This window comes from Sceloporus occidentalis, unplaced genomic scaffold, assembly GCF_023333645.1.
Source record: "Sceloporus occidentalis isolate IW3139 unplaced genomic scaffold, rSceOcc1.0.p SCAF_2, whole genome shotgun sequence".
NCBI classification, from domain to species: Eukaryota; Metazoa; Chordata; class Lepidosauria; order Squamata; family Phrynosomatidae; genus Sceloporus; species Sceloporus occidentalis.
In genome coordinates, this window is record NW_028316982.1 from 231,987,078 (window position 1) to 232,004,752 (window position 17,675).

The 17,675-nt window shown below is 41.8% G+C and overlaps 4 protein-coding genes across 11 annotated transcripts in view; 2 read left to right on the forward strand and 2 right to left on the reverse strand.

Annotated features, from left to right (window-relative positions):
* Nucleotides 1-102: 102 nt before the first annotated feature.
* On the reverse strand, nt 103-5,022 carry TRMT10C (tRNA methyltransferase 10C, mitochondrial RNase P subunit). 2 transcript variants are annotated; one of them, XM_089512370.1, is made up of 2 exons: nt 4,957-5,022; nt 103-2,930 (listed from the first exon to the last, which is right to left on the reverse strand). In XM_089512370.1, exon 2 carries the CDS (start codon nt 2,917-2,919, stop codon nt 1,609-1,611), a length of 1,311 nt encoding a protein of 436 aa, XP_089368496.1. In that variant the 5' UTR covers nt 2,920-2,930; nt 4,957-5,022; the 3' UTR covers nt 103-1,608. The 2 variants fall into 2 exon arrangements, with proteins under 2 accessions (XP_089368496.1, XP_089368497.1); XM_089512371.1 differs by lacking the exon at nt 4,957-5,022 and adding an exon at nt 4,852-4,917.
* A 120-nt stretch (nt 5,023-5,142) lies between these two features.
* Nucleotides 5,143-9,906, forward strand: LOC149319790 (thioredoxin-like protein 4B). Its single transcript, XM_089512382.1, has 3 exons — nt 5,143-5,353; nt 6,990-7,141; nt 9,536-9,906. Exons 1-3 carry the CDS (start codon nt 5,222-5,224, stop codon nt 9,699-9,701), a joined length of 450 nt encoding a protein of 149 aa, XP_089368508.1. The 5' UTR covers nt 5,143-5,221; the 3' UTR covers nt 9,702-9,906.
* An 80-nt stretch (nt 9,907-9,986) lies between these two features.
* On the reverse strand, nt 9,987-16,529 carry LOC149319791 (putative protein ARB2BP). 3 transcript variants are annotated; one of them, XM_089512380.1, is made up of 3 exons: nt 16,328-16,529; nt 13,928-13,992; nt 9,987-11,590 (listed from the first exon to the last, which is right to left on the reverse strand). In XM_089512380.1, the coding sequence occupies exons 2-3, from the start codon at nt 13,931-13,933 to the stop codon at nt 10,541-10,543; spliced, it is 1,056 nt and encodes a 351-aa protein (XP_089368506.1). In that variant the 5' UTR covers nt 13,934-13,992; nt 16,328-16,529; the 3' UTR covers nt 9,987-10,540. The 3 variants fall into 3 exon arrangements, with proteins under 3 accessions (XP_089368506.1, XP_089368504.1, XP_089368507.1); XM_089512378.1 differs by having other exon boundaries at nt 13,928-13,996; XM_089512381.1 differs by lacking the exons at nt 13,928-13,992; nt 16,328-16,529 and adding an exon at nt 12,703-12,886.
* SENP7 (SUMO specific peptidase 7) overlaps nt 15,965-17,675 on the forward strand; it is a 46,040-nt gene continuing 44,329 nt past the window's right edge. For 4 of the 5 annotated variants that reach the window (XM_089512372.1, XM_089512374.1, XM_089512376.1 and 1 more), the window contains exon 1: nt 15,965-16,040. The gene's annotated coding sequence lies outside the window, so the exon portion shown is untranslated. Of the gene's footprint in view, nt 16,041-16,146; nt 17,599-17,675 lie in introns of those variants that run through there. The other variant, XM_089512373.1, reaches the window with a different exon arrangement.

A 17,675-nucleotide genomic window follows, 5' to 3' on the forward strand; every position in this document is an offset into this window, starting at 1 on the left:
ATACAGGTGAAACATCAGGAATATATTCTTCCAGAATGCAGTCATGTAGCCTGAAAAACCCACAGAAAACGATGGAGGCAGCACCTTCAAGATTAACTGGTTTTTATTTTTGCATGAGCTTTCGGGGATATAAAGCCATGTCTTCAGATGCTTATAGGGTGATAAATCCTCAGCTATATAAACCACTGGATTTTGGACATTATGAATATTTACAACAGTAAATGCACAGTCATGTATTAAGGTAATCTCACCAATTTCAGGTAATGAGAGTTTGTTTAGTAAAGGCATTTGTTTATCATCTCTATACTCACTTGGGCCTTCAAGGTGACAGGTAATATTAAGACTTGTGTTGGAAATTTTCACCGCTTGGAATGTCATTACACATAGCATAATGCTGGGATGGGGAACCTTTTAGCATGATCGCAGTCAGGCTGCAAAGTGCACAATTTATTTCTGTGTTAAGTGTCCACAAAGAGCAGAGTTTGTTTCTGCAAAGTCATTCACAGGTTAAATATCTAGGAATACCTTATTATCTTCATAACTGATCACAGATAAATGGCAACAGAAGTTGCTTCTGATAGGGAACCTCAAGAAGCTATCTTACTCCGTCTACTGAGATAACTAAACAAACTTGAACATTATTACTGCCTGACAAGATTATAAAGATGCCTAAGGTACCACATGGTGAGAGAGAGCTCACCCCAGGGCAGGTTAGTTAAACCTCAGTACCTTAACAAATGGTGTGATACCCACCATGGCTTGGAATCATTGGCAATGAGCCAGCATCAAATGAACCTGGGAGATATTGCCAGGCCAAAAAGGCTATTTTTCAAATATTGCTTGTTCAATTTTTGTATTTTCTCCCAGAACTATAATCAACCATGAAGATTACTTGATTAAAAGATAGGGCATAACCTCACATAACATGGTCAAGCAGCTATAGGCACACCAAGTCACCTGTTGGTAACTGGTCTTATGTATTCAACCAGTAAATATAAATGTCTGAATAATATCTCCAAAACTAACACAACATGAGATGAAATTTTTCTTTATCCCGCTTTCTCCTTATAAAGGAAACAGCAAAACCACAGCTGAAACTAGAATTTATTTTCCAGCATAACTAGAGCTATGCCAACACAGGTATATCCACCTATAAACCCTATACAATTGGCATAATTGCAAACTACGAAAATATGGGCTCACTGTCCAAGAAAATTGTTTCAAAGCAACTGCAAGTTGTTTTGACCTGGGGTGGGAAAGGGGCCCTGACAGTGCTGCAGCAGCATGCCCCTGAATCATTATAGTCACTTTTTCCCTCCGAGCACAAAGGGGGCTAACAGTAAGCTCTACATTCCACATAAGCAGGTTTGGTATTACTCACAGATCTTGGGTGATAACACCTATAGCCAGAAATATTGATTCTCTCCCTAGGAAAAGGGATGGGTGAATTTACACAATAAGTGAAAGTCACTTTGCATATTTTTTGGACACTGGGTTGTTCAATCTTTTTATTTTCTCCTTGAGTGTGCTAGACAAACCCTTCTAACAGTAAAAATCTAAATTTTGACTGAAATTTGCATCAGGTATAAAATGACGACTAATATGCTATTAAGATACATCTTCCCACCACTTTTTCTGCACTTGCCATCTGGAAGAATTCCCTGCAAAAGATGTGTGTGATTTTTCTTTGCCCACTGTTCTCTCATGCATTTTGGTCTTTTTCCATGCATCAATCTGATCCTTTGAAAGGGACATTTCCATAAAGCCTGCATGTTTTCTACGTGGAACAAATTGCAAAGCATCCTTCCAGTCTCCTGTATCCTTCAGGGTTAATAAGATAGACATCATCTGATTCAAAGTGAGATTTTTGGCACCTTCCTCCCACTGCAAGTATTTGTCCAAAGGAAGTCGTGCTGTTGCCAAGTTCAGGCGTTTTGCACGAGCGAGAGAGACCCCTGTCTGTATTGACTTATCAACTAGGGATCCAATTATATAGATTTTATCATGCTCAAACTTTTTCATTATATTGGGGGAATCAGCAGTCAAATAGACAAGCTGATCTCTTGGAAATATTTCATTGTAAGCCTTTTCTGTCACTGTCACAAACAAATTGTCCCATGCATCTCCATAGCGTCTGATTAATTCTTTGTGATAAAGACCACCTGTTTTGAGATTGCAATAATGTAAGTGAAATGGATCCTTTCCTCTACGATTGATGCCTTCAGATTCCATCAGCTGTTTTACTGCATTTTCCATTTCTCTACGCGACATACAGTTTTCATAGTCCATATCAAACACCAGAGGTTGACCAAAGATCATAGCCTGAGCAGCTCTCCAGTTGTAGATAGCATCTTCCGATTTGGACCAAAACTTCAAGAGAAATGTGTTTTTTAGCTCACCAGCAACATAATCCTGAGCTTCTGGATTTATTTCTGTCTTGGCTGCCTTTTGTTTTTTCTTTTCTTTTGCGGCTTTCTTCATATTTTCTTTTTTAGCCAAGAACTGTAAATATTTCTTTTTGGAAGATTTAGTGGGAGATTCCATCAGGATCTTTAACTGCTCTTCACTGATATTTTCTGGAACAGCTTTACCGGAAAGCCTCCACATCTCAATAAGTTCCCTAGTAGCTGCTACACGAGAGTCTTCTTCGCTGTCTGACGTTCCTTCACTGCTTTCCTCTTGCACAGCAGTTCGCATCACATGTTTCCAGCCATCCAAGTCTAATTTCTCAGTTGTATCTGGTGCAGTATTTTTGTTCAGACAAGCAGACAAAAACAATGTTCTGTGCATCATGATCTTGCTAGGCATGACTAAAAATACCCCTCTTTTCATCCCATCTTGCACAGCCAACTGGAAGACAGATCTTCTGACAGCATTCAAAAGATGCATACTTAAAATATTCATGCGTGGAAATAGCATGTGCAGCACTTCTGCAATTACATAAAGAAAACAGAGGTAATTCAGCATTCAAACATGGAAACATAAGTGCAATTGCTTTTAATCGCAAGTGTCATAAAAGCCAGTAACAGGAATCACCACCATGACACCTCTTATGGTCTTAGAAACATATATGTATACCATTCAATATGTATAATCAGCTAAATTGTGCATTCCAGACATATTATTATTATTATTAACCTTTATTTATGAAGCACTGTAAATTTACACAGCGCTGTACATACAATCTTTTTAATTAGATGGTTCCCTGCCCTTAGGCTTACAATCTAAAAAGACATAATGGCCTGTTACAGACAGCCAAAATAAAGCTGCTTCGAGTCACAGTAGAGATATGGTGTTTCAATGATGCATGCGTCCTAAGAGTTCAGAAGTCGCACCAAAGCCACACTCCAGCCCTAAGGACTGGAGCGTGGCTTTGGTATGGCTTCTGGACTCTTAGGACACATGCATCATTGAAACACCATACCTCCACTGTGACTCGAAGGAGCTTTATTTTGGCTGTCTGTAACAGGCCATAATATAGGAAAAGGAATGAGTAAATCTGTCTAAAGACAGAAAAAGAGCACTAGGTAGCAACAGACGGCAAAGTTGAAGAACTGGGAAATGAAGGCTAAAAGGAAAAAGACGTAAGAATTGTTAGTGTGTGGGAGTGGTATAGAAGAAAAATGGGAAATCTAGTCTAGGGACATAGGAATTTGAGAACAAGCATCAGCAAATAGTTTCTTCTGTTGTTTTCAACAAAAAACACCGCCAAAAAGCAAATACATAGCAAGCTCCTTAGCTTACAATTGCTATATAACCGTTATCCAATTCTCAAGTGAAGTACAAACTTCAAGCCAACTGGGGAAGTTAGGCCAGGGATTTGAAATGATCTAACAGTTCTTCCACACAGAAGAAATAAAGGAGTTGGGCACTACTTTAACTGTCGTAGGGCCATCGCATGGAGTCCTGGGCTTTTTAGTTTGGTGAGGCACTCAGCCTGATCTGTCAGAAAGCTCTAGTTTTCCTGACACTATACAAAAGCTGCCTCTCATTATAAGGAATTCAAGGTTCCTGGATCACTTTCACACATAGCCTCCTTAAGCCAGGTGTCCCCCGTTTATATATCTATATCCTCTGGGCACGGTCCAGATGTCTCCACCACAAACCAGGACAAGGCACCGCAAAATGTAGGTGTTCAAGGAAAATGGAGAAGATGCTAAACAAAACCTGAGGACACTCCTATGAATGGAAAACCCATGCTTTCTAGTCAGGTGCAAAATGGAGGACGTTTTCTAAAATACCCTCTTCATTCCAAATTCACTGGAGTTATCCAGAGCAAGAAGAAGGGCCTCCCTCCAGCCCAACTGCCTTGGCCCAGGCCTCAGAGGGAGAGGAGGACCACTGGACCTGATCCCCTTCTCCTTTGAGATTGTAAGCCTGAGGGCAGGGAACCACCCGAAGAACTATCTGTAAGCCTCTCTGAGAGCCTTTGGGGCTGAAGGGCAGGGCATAAATACTGTAAACAAATGGACAACAGACTTGCGCTGGAGGACCCAGGCATTCCTGAGAGGAACATATTCGTAGAACCCACAAATGATCAAATCCACAAAAGTCAAAGCCTCAAATGCGGAGGACGAGGCATAAAGCCAATCAACAACTGTCCCTAAAACCCAGCCTTCCTCAATCCGATGCTGCTATTCCTAGCCATGTAAACCACTGCTACCCATCTATTTCTCTGCCTTCCTCCTGCCTCCTTTCTCCCAACCATCCCTGCCTCTGCCTCCCCAGCCCTCTTGCCTGATGGACCCCTCCGTCTGCCTTCTCCTCTCGCCCTGCCCTTCTCTCTTCTGCTCCTTCTATGCTCCCTTTACTCTCTCCTTTCCTTTCCTCCCCATTTTCCTTCCTTCCCACCTTCAGCCTCTAAAATGGAAGACCTTCTGGAACCCCTCCTGGACCCAGAAGGGTTAAGATGTAGGACGCGTCCTGGAAAAGGAGGACGTCCGGTTGGACGCTCACCTCGAGAACCAAAGCCGCGCGGCCTCCATACATTTCCGGCCCGGCCAAAATCAACTTCCCCACCGACGCCGGAAGTGAGCACACTACGCTTCCGGCGCGACAAAGGAGAGACGCTCACCGATTGGTCAAGCTCCTAGCCAATCAGGAGGCGCTGCGGGAGAGAAGCTTCTGCGCATGCGCTCTGCGGCGAGGGAGCGCTGGGGTATCTCTGTGCGCATGCGCTCTGCTCGCTGAGGGGGAATCTTTCTCTGTCTCTAATGGCGCCATGAGCTTCTTGCTGCCCAAACTAAGCAGCAAGAAGGAGGTCGACGGGGCCATCAAGAGCGTGGCCGAGAGGGTCCTCGTCCTTCGCTTTGGCAGAGACGAAGACCTCGTCTGCATGCAGCTGGACGATATTGTGAGCAGAAAAGCACACAGCGCCTCCTGGGATGATTAGCCCGCATGGAACTATCATACGGCTCCATTCGCAATGCGGGAATGACCCACTTTGACTCCGCTTTAACTGCCACGGCTCAAACGCTGTGGAATTATTCGGGGGGCTGCAGTCTGCTGTGGCACCAGAGCTCTCTGACAGAGAGGGCTAAATAGCAATAGTTATGTTCCCAATACATTTCTAAACCCCCAAAGCGGTTTAGGGACCCCTGCAGCCCCTTCGCCCATAAATTAAATAGATCATTTTAATTGTTGCACGTTTGTCATTTTCAGGGGAGGGAAGGAGATGTTTAGAGGTGGGCTAAAATAATAAGTATTATTATTATTATTATTATTATTATTAATATTGGGTTATTTATAGAGTGTCTTGATAGAATTTTTAAATTGTAAACCACTCCAGTTGTCTTTGTAACAGGAAAGCAGGATATAAATAAAGTTTTATTATTATTATTATTATTATTATTATTATTATAAACTCTAGCACTGTAGTTTTGTGAGACACTTAGTCTTCTCTGTGAAGGGAGCTCTTGTGCCACATTGATCTACAAATCCCAGCATTCCCTAGCATGCAGCCCTAACAGTTAAAGCTGTGTCAAACTGGATTGTTTCTCCAGTGCAGATGAGGCCGTGTGTCACTTTTTCATCCCAGGTCCAGAACACACTGCAGAAATAATCCAGTTTGAGACCTCTTTAACTGCTCTGGCTCATTGCTAAGGAGTCTTGGAATTTGTAGTTTGTTGTGGCACCAGAGCTTTCTGACAACAAATGTCTGACAAAACTGCAGTTCCAGAGTTCCCTAGCATTAAGCCAGGGCACTTAAAGTGGTCTCAAACTGGATTATTTCTCCAGTGTGCATGCTGCCACAGATGCTGGCAAAACGTCAGGAAGAAACTCTTTTAGAACGTGGCCACATAGCACAAAAAACCCACGAAAAACTATGGATGCCGGCCATGAAAGCCTTCGACTCCACATTGCCATATGTCACTTCTTCAGCTCAGTTGATCTGCCCTACCTCCTATTCAGATGTATAGTGGTTTCAGACATCACTTCATTTTTAAAAGAGGTGTCATGATTATTCAAGTCCAGTGGTCCCCAAACTGTGCTCTTTAAGGGATTTTGGACTTCAGCTCCCAGAATCCCCGGCTATTGGCCAACATGGCTAAGGATCCTGGGAGCGGAGGTTCAAAATTTCTTAAAGAGCACAGTTTGGAGACCACTGTTCAAGTCAAATAAAGGATGTTCCATCAATGCATTCTGCTGTGTCAAAGCTGTGAGCCTTTCAGGACCTGGCTCCACATTCGTGGAGCAGTTTTCCTTTTCACCTCTGGCTTTTGCAAAGGGTTGAAGAAGACCTTTCTCTTCAATTCACCAGACTGCTGAGGTTGCTAAGATGGGTAGTGGCTGATGAGGAATTGTTTTAGTACGTTAGCACATTATTTTAGCATTTTATTGTCTGTGTTTTATCATCTGTTTTTGACTATATATGTTTGATGTTCCACCCTTTGGTGGAAAGGGAGTTATAAATAAACATGATCATTATTATTATGACTTTGTTTCTTATGCATTTACTAAAGATACCATGTATTTTTCTTTCTCTACAGCTTGCAAAAACAGCTCATGACTTAAGTAAAATGGCTGCAGTTTATTTGGTGGATGTAAACAAAGTACCAGTGTACACGCAATATTTTGACATCAGCTATATTCCATCAACAGTCTTCTTTTTCAATGGGCAGCACATGAAAGTGGATTACGGGTAAATTTGAATTGTATATAGTCCATATATAATTTATCCTGCTTAACATGGTGTTTGTTATCCAAGTGTGGAAACGTATGTTTATGATGCTAAAGTTGTATCAGTGCCAACAGGATTTTGACAAGCAGGAGCATTTCCAGAGGAGGGTGACCAAAATGGTGAAGGGTCTTATGAGGACTTAGGGAGCTGGGTATTTTCAGCCTGGAGAACAGTTAGGAGGTGATATGGCAGCCCTGTTTTAAGTATTTGAGGAACTCACAATCAAAGCATATTGTCATATTGACGCTGGTGTCATATTGAGGCTGGAACAAGCTTGTTTTCTGCTGCTCCAGAGACTAGGACCTGAAGCAATGGATTCAAACTACAGGAAAAGAAAATCCACCTAAATATTAGGAGGAACTTCCTGAGAGTAAGAGCTGTTCAACAGTGGAATGCACTGCATTGGAGTGTGGTGGAATCTCCTTCTTTGGAGGTCTTTAAACAGAGGCTGGATGACCATCTAGATGTTCAGGGGTGCTTTGATTGTGAGTTCCTGCATGGCAGGGGGTTGGACCTGTTATCCCTTGTCTCTTCCAACTCTATGATTCTAGGATATGCCAGTTCCTTTGGTACATGCATATTCTGACTTCGTTCCCGTTCTTCTGCATTTCCAAACTGTTAGGAGTAGGAAGCAGGATTTGTATCATTCATTGATTTGTATGTATGAATCCCTTTTCATTGTGATTTTCAACACAGGAGTATTCTGTACGTATATTCTTAAGCGGTATATAATTCAGGGTGTCCTTGGAGCTCAGGATACCAAGAAACAATATACAATCCTAAGTGTGTGTACAAATGGGTACAGTGGGCCCTGCCCTTACATGGGGAATCGGTTCCGGACCCCGCCACGTAAGGGAAATCCATGCTGGAGCCCCATTAGAAATAATGGGGCTCTTCCGGGGCGCGCGAAGGCTTTTTCTGGCGCAGCTTTCAGCATATGCTAAAAGCCATGTAAGGCGCTGTATGCCATCAAGTGACCTGTCAACTTATGGTGACCCCATGAATTTCATAGGATTTTCTTAGACAAGGAATAATAGTCCTGGTATTCATTGGCAGACTCCATCCAAGTACTAACCAGGGCTGACCCTACATTACTTCCAAGATCAGGCAGGAACTGGTGCCTTTATGGTATTTAGGCCCTCTAATCCTAAATATGCCCTCTCAAAAAGCCGTACATTTGTTTGGTTGTTGTTGTTTGCAAACAGTCAAGCATGCTATAATACACCTAACAGTGCTTACTAGGGATGAAGAGGTAAAGACAACTATTGTTTTGTGAAAATAATAGCTGGCATTCTGTTGGTTAATCCTAACTAGAGTAGACTCAATCAATTGCCGAATGATGAATCAACATATAGGTAAATCCTATTGATTCGGTGAGTTTTCTCTAGTCAGGACTAACAAGAGGATTTAGGCCACAAATTGCAATTCAGAGATTTATATATTTAGGCAAAACAGAGCTTCCTGATTTAGTATGTTCTGTTTGAACCAGAATGGAACAATAATTGTTAGCACAAAATAAAAGGTGATAAAGCAGTGTTTAAAATTAATCTTGGGATAAAACAAACAGGAAAAGGTAAGTATCAAATTCAGATCAAATCATACATAGGAGGTAAAGGTAAACATATTGATTCGCCAAATTGGGACAGAATGAAAGGAGATCATAATCATTTGATGACAGGATAGGCGGTCAAGTGAACCAGACCAGAGACCTCTGAGGAATACTATGTATTTAACACCAGATATTTCTCTGCCAGATTTAGAAAATGGACGAATTGGAGTAATTGGTTTTCAGGGAGAGTGTTGGTATAGGGAGCATAAAGGAAAGCTGATAGAGTAAACAATCTCTTAATACAAATTCTGTAGAAATGACTGGAAAAGCAGACAGGATATAATATCACTTTGTCCATCATAGGGACTTTGTTGCAGCCAAACTAGGAACCATAAAATGGTGGGTGGTAGTTTCCTTCCTCTTTCTTAATACTTGGGGTCACACAATGCAAATGACTGGCAGTAGATTCTAGACACTATTTCAGGCAGCACATAACTGTGGAATGCAGTGCCACCTATGGGCTCCGAGGCAGTATGCTAGTGAAACTGATGCTTTGGTCACTCACTTATGAATTTCTTGGAAGTAAATACTAGAAAATTAAATTTTGGACTAAATAGAAACTTAATCTGATTCAGCTAGATGATGTTTGTGTGTAAATGCATATCTGCTCTGGCTTTTTAAAAGATGAGTCGATGTGGCACAAGTTCTTCAGAGATCAGATTTCAAACCATAAACATTTCAGAATTTAAGCATCTACATTATTTTTCCTGCTTTTATTTGTTTTGTGTTTTTTCTTTCCAAATTAGATCTCCAGATCACACAAAATTTGTGGGAAGTTTCAAAACAAAACAAGACTTTATAGATTTGATAGAGGTGATTTACCGTGGAGCAATGCGTGGAAAACTCATTGTACGAAGTCCAATTGATCCAAAGAATATTCCCAAGTATGATCTTCTCTACCAGGACATTTAAATACCTCATCTGCAGAAGAATGAGACTGCTTATTCATAAGGCTGATTGTTCTGAGTCTTCTTTGAATGTTTATCACCTTTGAAACCAGAAGGAAGGAGTTCATATTTATCTTCATCTTTAGGATCATATTGATCACCCACCCTCCAGGGAGACAGACATTCTGTCATTTGTTCCTTTTCTGAATAAAGTTATGTACATAAAGCAAGCTGATGAATCTCTGATTTCACCTGTCCAGGGCTGCAACATACTTTTTAGATTTAATCAGGACAACTGCTATACAGTGAGCAAGCCCTGGCTCCAAATAAATGCTTTGGGCTATTTATCTGTACAGATACATAAATCATTCTACTGGTTGTATATCCTATTAAAGAAATCTTAAGATCACAGTAGGTTTTTTAAAAAATAAAATAAAATGAGACTAATTCCAAGCAAATGAACAACCAAAGTTCAAAAACACAAGGAATGCAAATCGTGCAGTTGACAAACTCTTCAGACCCGGTGCTTTATACCTGCTTCTGCTATATACTGATTTATTTATTCATAATTACAATTTACATATCGGGTGTTTTTAAGGATGTCATTTTAATACAGTTTTTAAAGGAAAAAACAGGAGGCTGTCCACAGTGTTTTTTAAGAGCAAAGGTATACTAAACTTCAAAATAAACTCAATTGAAATAAGACATAAGTAATCAGGAATTAAACCTTTCATAACCTACTTGTAGTAAAACTGTCACAAAAGAAGAGTCCCATATCTAAATAAAATATGTCATAAATGAGCTGAGCAGTCTAAGGCAGTATACATCTTTTACAGCAGAAGAAAGAGGCATAAATCAACATACTTAAGTTTTCATTATTTTTTTGCTCCTTGTTGCAATAGGTGAACGAACAAAACGTTTTCTATTGCCAGCTTTCAGACCATTCTTAAGATATTTGAAAATGGATTCTAGACTAAAGGAAGGTGCCAGACTATATTTTTCAGTCCCTGCAGAGACAATAGGGCAATCTACTTTCATAAGGCAGCCTACAGTCTTATTCAAAGGCTTACTATTTGATACCCACTCTCGACAGTGTTTCCATATCCATGCCTGTACCTGTGAATTGCCTTGTGTCTGGTGCATTGTGTGGTGTTTGGAGTCAATAAGCGCAACAGCATATACTTTGTTCATCACCTCCAAAGATCTCTGCATAAGCAAGTTGATGAAAACCAATCCTCCATAGCCATGGGCAATGAAAGCAACATTTCTAGCTGTGGTTTTTGAAATTAAGTGATCCCAAACATAGATTGTATGTTCTTCAGGACTACTGCTGTCTCGCTTTGGGACTACCCAAGGTAACTGCAGAGAATGAGCAGAACCTTCTTTCTCTGAGAGGTTTAAACTTTCTGGTTCCATTTTTAGATCAATGAAATTATCATTGGGATTTAAAACAATCACACCCCAAGAGCACTGCAGAGCCATTGCAATGAATGGTATCTGTGATCCGTGTTGGAGACCTTCATGAATTATGATCTTCTGTCCCCACTGACCTGCACGAGAAGTTCCTTGGTCTTGAAGAAGGACAACTAGAGTTGAGCAATTGGTTAATGCATTCTCACTCATAAAAAAGAAACTATGAAGTTTATTGTCTGGAGCATCTATTGGGATATACTTTTTTTGCAGTTTACAAGCCTTTTCCAGAAGTTCATATACATACTGAGTAATTAAGTGTCCAAGAATTTGATAGCGTTTGTGATTATTAGTATAAGAATGGTGATAATTGAAAATAAAAGGTTCATTGGTATCTTCGTGCCTAAGTTCACCATTTTTGTTAAAGTCATATTTGAGTTTTTCTGGACACTCTGAACCATTTATTAGTTTTTTGAAGCTCATTTCTTCATTTATTTGTAACCACTACAAATTGAAAGAAAAGATAATGTCAAACACATCATTTCTTAAGTATTTTCAAATTCTGATAACAAGGAAATTGTTGAAAACCCTAAACATCTGAATGTTCATACAGTACTGCTTTTTACCGGTTCAGGTTTGAGGATAATAAGGAGGATGGGGGAATGTGTGTGCTGCGCAGTGCATCTGGCCTAGGCATGATTTTAATGTCATATTGAAACATATTCAAACATGGGGAAAATGTTCCATCATGGGGCAAATTATTTGTATGTTATTTGTATTAACATACAAATTTCTATTAACATTAAAAGACTAGCATATACTTTGCTTATATTTAACAAAACAAGACTACACCTGAAAGCAAATTATTATTTTTAGGACACACACTTAAAGAAGTGTATCTGACATATCAACATTTTAACTTTCTCTTGCTGATGTATAATGGTAACACCTTTAGTTTCTCTCACTCTCTACACAATCAGTTCCATTTATAGCTAAAAGCAATCTGATGCAGTGCAAGTAGTTGAACATTTTATTTCACTAAAGGATGGATGAGACTGTAGGGAGAGACAAGTTTTCACAATTTGTCATAACTACGTGTACCTGTGTGTGATTAAGAAACGAGATACCGATAGTGCAAAACCGAAGAAAGCATAGTAGTGAATTCATTGGTTAATGTATTCCTCTGCACACTAAGCAGAAACAATATTGCTTCCTTAGCAGAATACAAGTTCATATTGAGCAGGACAAAAATTAGCAAAATAATATTAGCTAAAATGCCTAGAAGAGAAAGATAAGGATGGGTCAGAAAACAGGATTGTGTGCGTGATAAATAACAGAACAGGTCAAAGAGGCCTCCTCCGATATTCAAGATCTGTTTATTGCTCTTAAGGGGTGCCTAAATGTCTACAGTGACCAAAATAAGGGATGCCAGGCTGGGACAGTGATTGAAAACAATCCTGATAAGAGCTGTCAATAATAGGTACCACGAGGGGTCCAAGATTGTATATGTTTTGTAGTCAATGACTGAAAGAGATGTATATGTTTATATTTTATGTATCCAATCAATGTATGGTTTACAAGTTCTTTGTCTAAAGTCCTATAAAAAGGTATGTTACCTGTAAATCAGGTCTTCAGACTTTGGGAAAATATTCCTCTGAAGCCAGCCGGTTAATAAACTGCTGACTTTCATTCACTTCTGATCTTTCTGGATTGTCTTTCCTGAAATATCTACAATAATATCTTATATTTAACCCACCAGTGAAGAATAGACTGGAGATGGGGTGACATGATCACACTACAGTTGGCCCTCTTTATACACGGATTTTTTACACATGGATTCTGGGGTTTGGTTCCAGGAACCTCTGTGAATAACAAAATCCGTGGATGCTCAAGTCACTTTAAATACAGTGGCATTACAAAATGGTGTCCCTTATATAAAATGGCAAAATCAAGGTTTGCTACTTGGAATGTATACTTTTTCTGAATATTTTCAAGCTGTGGATGCTTGAATCCGTGTATAAGAAATCTGTGGATAAGGAGGGCCAACTGTACTTAGATCTTAATGAACTCTCCCAGGCCAAAACCCTGAGACCTAGAGATGACCCCGTGTCACAGTAAACAGGGACTAATGATGTAGCAAAGGACAGGTCACGGTGATATTAAGTATGATACATTAAGCATCAAGCACAGTTACACAGTGTGCCATTCAATAAAAAGCACCAAATTTGAGGAGAAAATGTGTACACAGTTTTCAGCACAGCAATCTGAGCCTGAGATTCCTGTTCTTTATCCCAAGAAGAGTGGGGATAATGCTTGATCCAAATGGGGACATAGCTTGATTTCTTGCTGATGAGAAAGAGGTGAAACAGACAGTCAAAAAAGCCAGCTTCCCAGTTGACTGGGGATGTGACATTCAGACAGCAGCACACTCCCAGTCCGCCGGGAAGTTGCACGGCTGACCGCATGTGCAGTGGACCCACAGCATTTCGGCGGTGCAGCATTTACATATGCTGCACCAAAGAAATACTGAAAAAACACCATGGCAGTAGCAAAGGTACCCTTTTCCCAGTAAAAAAGGAACGGCTTTCTGCCTCTCATTTTTGTGCTGAGAAAAGGCCATGTTGGGGGCACAGTGTGCGGTTGCTGTGGCCCCAACCGGGGAGCAAAGGGGCGGCAGCAAGCCGCTCCTTACTCGCTGTCTGTTTCGGCCTACAGTTATCAGTGTGTCTTGTTCAGTATTAAGTATTGCTTCAGTTTAGTATTGTTCAGTAATTACTGTTATCCTGTTCCAAGAAAAGAGGATATTGTTACCGTAAACATTGATTCAAAGAACATACTTACATTCATGTTGCTTGGAAGTAAAAGCAAAGGCTTCTAGATAATTCAGTCTATTTTGCTTCAGAGATCTGTCTAAAGAGATGCAATTGTTGAATTGTAGATACATATATCTAGTCTTACCGTGATGGTAGTCTTAATCAGAGTATGTCAATTGAAGCAATGGGGATTATGTAAGTGTTGACTCATCCTTCAACAATTTACTCAAGAAGGCTACTGTAGTTAGGAAAAGCAATGATATTCAGGCCAACTCAGCATCTGTCATCATTGGCTATGCTGGCTAGGACTGCTGGGAGATGGCAGTTAAACATTTGGTGATCCACACAATTCCCATCCTGGTCAAGGGACTTGCTGAAAACTACCTCAGTCTGTTGCTTCAACACAAACTGACCAGTTAACATTTGTAGGATCTGGCTAATATTTGGAAATGTGCCCATCACAGTAAATGCAAGTAGGATTTAGATTCTTGGATAAAAGTGTTTTTCCTTTATTTGTACTGTCCTGCTTCATATTTGTAACCTCTCATTTGGAAATCCTCACCATGCAATCCCAGGTGTATGTGGAGAGATGGAGAGATAAGGCAGATAATGGAGAGATATGCCAGATATTTGGCTTCTAACTACTGACAGCCATGTATTTCTATGAAGACTACACGCATATACAAATAATTGCTAATTTTGATACTACTGCACTCATCCCTCCACATTTGTGGCTTTGACTTTTGCAGCTTTTATTATTCATGGATTTTATTAATATGTTCTCTCTAGGAATATCTAGGCCCTCCAGCACAACTCTACAGTCAACTTTAACCAAAAGTTAAAGGAGATCCCTAGAGAGAAGACTCCACTAGGCATTTGTAGCTCCTCCAGCACAATTATATGGTCAACGTCTGGCAGATGTTGACCCCAGAGTTGCCCTGGAGGACCTAGAGATTCCCAGAGAGGTGTTATCTCAGGTAAAAACATAGTGGTTTTGTTATTTCTGATTTTTCTGCATTCACGGGGGTCCTGTGCCCCTAGCCCTAGCAAATGCGGAGGGAAGAGTGTATACGTTTGTCCTCTCATTACTGCTAAACGGTTTCCCACTGTTGGCGAATCTTGAAATAGTATTTATTCAGTCTGATTTCTGAATAGATTTTATTATAGGCTAAAATGGCTGGCTGGCTTTCCTTGGTGCTCAAGGTTTCTTCCAAACAGAATTAATAATGTAGGAATTCAGAGAATGGTAGAATATAATAGCCATCCCTTCTCCAGTCAAAGGGTGTGCCTTGACATAACTAACTACAATACCCAGGATTCCCTAGCATTGAGCCAGGGCAGTTAAAGTGGTCTCAAACTGGGTTATTAATGCAAGCTTAGTTACGACACAGACTGAAGGTTCTGGAAGCTGCCTCTACAGTGCAGAAATAATCCAGTTTGAGACTACTTTAACTGCCCTGGGTCAATGCTAAGGAATCATAGGAATTGTAGTTCATTGTGGCACCAGAGCTCTCTGATGGAGAAGGCCAAATGCCTCACAAAACTATAGCTCCCAGGATTCCCTTATAGTATAAGCCCAAGGTTTCTACCATCAAACTGAAGAAATATAAGGCTTATACTGAGCCAGGGCAGCTAAAGCAGCCTCAAAGTGGATTATTTGGATCTTAGGCTGCATCCACACTGGAGAAATAACCCAGTCTGAGACCCCTTTAAGTGCCCTGGCTCAGTCTACGGGAATCCTGGGAACTGTAGTCTCTTGTGGCACCAGAGCATTCTGGCAGAAAAGGCTGACAAAACTACAGTTCCCAGGATTCCCTAGCATTGAGCCAGGGCACTCAAAGCAGTCTGTTTTTGGAGTGTGTTTAGGGGGACCTTAGGCTCTCTCTCTCTCTCATAGGTTAGTGGTTGTGTTTTGGCTTGTTTTTTGTAAAGGTAGTTTAATTGTTTGTAAATGGTGAATTGCTGGCAAAGGATGGCTCAACTGTTTGTGGGGGGGGGGGGGGCTGAGGGGCGGGGCCCACGCCGGAAGGGGCGTGGCGTGGCTGCGCACTGGGCAGGAGTCAGGGAGGCGGCCATCCGGGTGGGAGCCTGGAGCGAGGGCCGTTGGGGTGGGCGCGAGGAGGCGGCCTCGAGCTGCCCAGGTAACCGGCGAAGGCGAGAGAGAGAGAGCGCGCGCGTTCGGTGGGGGGGGGCTCTCTTTAGGAGTGCGCCGCTTGCCTTAGAAGGGCCTGCTTTGCCTTTCTCTGAGACCTGCGCGGGCGGATTCGCTCTCTCTCTCTCTCGCTTCCTCCCGGAGTCGGATGTGGTTCCTGCTGCGAAGCAGAGCAACAGCGGCTCCTCCTTAACTCCTCCGGGCGCTACTGGGTGAAGAGAGGGGCGGGCGGGGTCCGTACCCCCAACTGTGGGAGGTTCCCCTTGGGAAACCTACCTTTACGCCCGTTGCCTCTGGAGCAAATCCCGCGGGTCCAACGCTCTCCCGAAGAGGTCTGCGCTCCTTTTATACACCCAGCGCATGTTTACACACCACGCTCTTATAGCGCTGCTCTTGCGCTTTTGCCTCCCCTTGCATTCTGGGGCTTGTAGTTCGGTGAGGCCTAAGGGCTCTCTGGCTGCTGAGGATTCTAAATGCCTCCTCCTTAGACTGCAGGTCCCAGAATGCAGCGGGAGGCAGCCAGAGCAGTTAAAGTGGAATAGCAGCAGCACTATAAGAGTGTGGTGCGATAATCTAGACATTAGTGTCGAGCGACAACAACTTTGGAGAGAACAGGGTTCCACTCTGCGCCTGACGTAAAAACCCTGAGTGATCTTAGTTGCGTCACACTCTCTCAGCCCCAGAAGGTGGCTGAAGAAGGCTTGCCAAGAAAGCCTTATGGTAGGTTCGCTGTAAATTGAAAAGGACTTGAAGGTACACACGACAACAACAGCATCACACAGGGGCAAGTCACATTCTCAGCAGAAAGCTTGCCAAGAATACCTCATGGTAAGTTTTGCCATAAGTCAGGACAAGGACAACAACACTCAGGGGTAAAAGTCACACTCTCTCAGCCTCAGAGGAAGGCAGTGGCCACAGCTTCTCTGAACAAATCTTGCTAAGAAAACCCCAGGATGTTGTGCGCCTTCACGTCATTTCTGAGTTATGGCAACCCTATCATGGGGTTTTCCTGGCAAGTTTCTTGAGAGGGATTTGTTATGGCCTTCCTCTCAGGCTGAGAGAATGTGACTTGCTTCTCTGTGATGCTATTTCTGTCCTTGTGTGCCTACAAGTCATTTCTGAGTTATGGCGACCCTAAGGTGAACCTGTCATGGGGTTTCTTGGCAGGTTTCTTCAGAAGGAGTTTACCATTGCCATCCTCTGGGGCTGAGAGAATGTGACTTGCTCCTGTGTGATGTTATTGCTGGCCTTGTGTGCCTACAAGTCATTTCGGGGGCTGAGAGAGTGTGACTTGCCCAGCGGGTTACCAGACTTCTGATCAATCAGTCTCCATAAAATAACAAAAATAAAGGCATGGACTCCCATTGATGAAAGTGGGTTGCACAGATGTGATTTAAAGCCCTGAAACAAGCTTTAGAGGGCTGGAAACCCATCAGGATCTCATTTTCTGATGACATGGAAGGTATAAGAGGGATGACAGGGAGCGAAAGTGCCAAAGGTTTCACCATCAGAGCATTCGATTTATCAACCAGATAACGAAGGATTCAGTGAGTGTATCCTTGTGTTTTGACAATTTTATGATCGGCTGTTTTCTTAGATCTCTGTATAGAAAAGCAGTTATCCA

Bases quoted from the DNA above. Each gene is read 5' to 3' on its own strand.
- TRMT10C (XM_089512370.1), bottom strand. From the start codon at position 2,919: ATGCTATTTCCACGCATGAATATTTTAAGTATGCATCTTTTGAATGCT.
- LOC149319790 (XM_089512382.1), top strand. From the start codon at position 5,222: ATGAGCTTCTTGCTGCCCAAACTAAGCAGCAAGAAGGAGGTCGACGGG. The intron at 5,354-6,989 runs GTGAGCAGAAAA...CTTTCTCTACAG, and splicing joins GCATGCAGCTGGACGATATT to CTTGCAAAAACAGCTCATGA. The intron at 7,142-9,535 runs GTAAATTTGAAT...TTTCCAAATTAG, and splicing joins CACATGAAAGTGGATTACGG to ATCTCCAGATCACACAAAAT.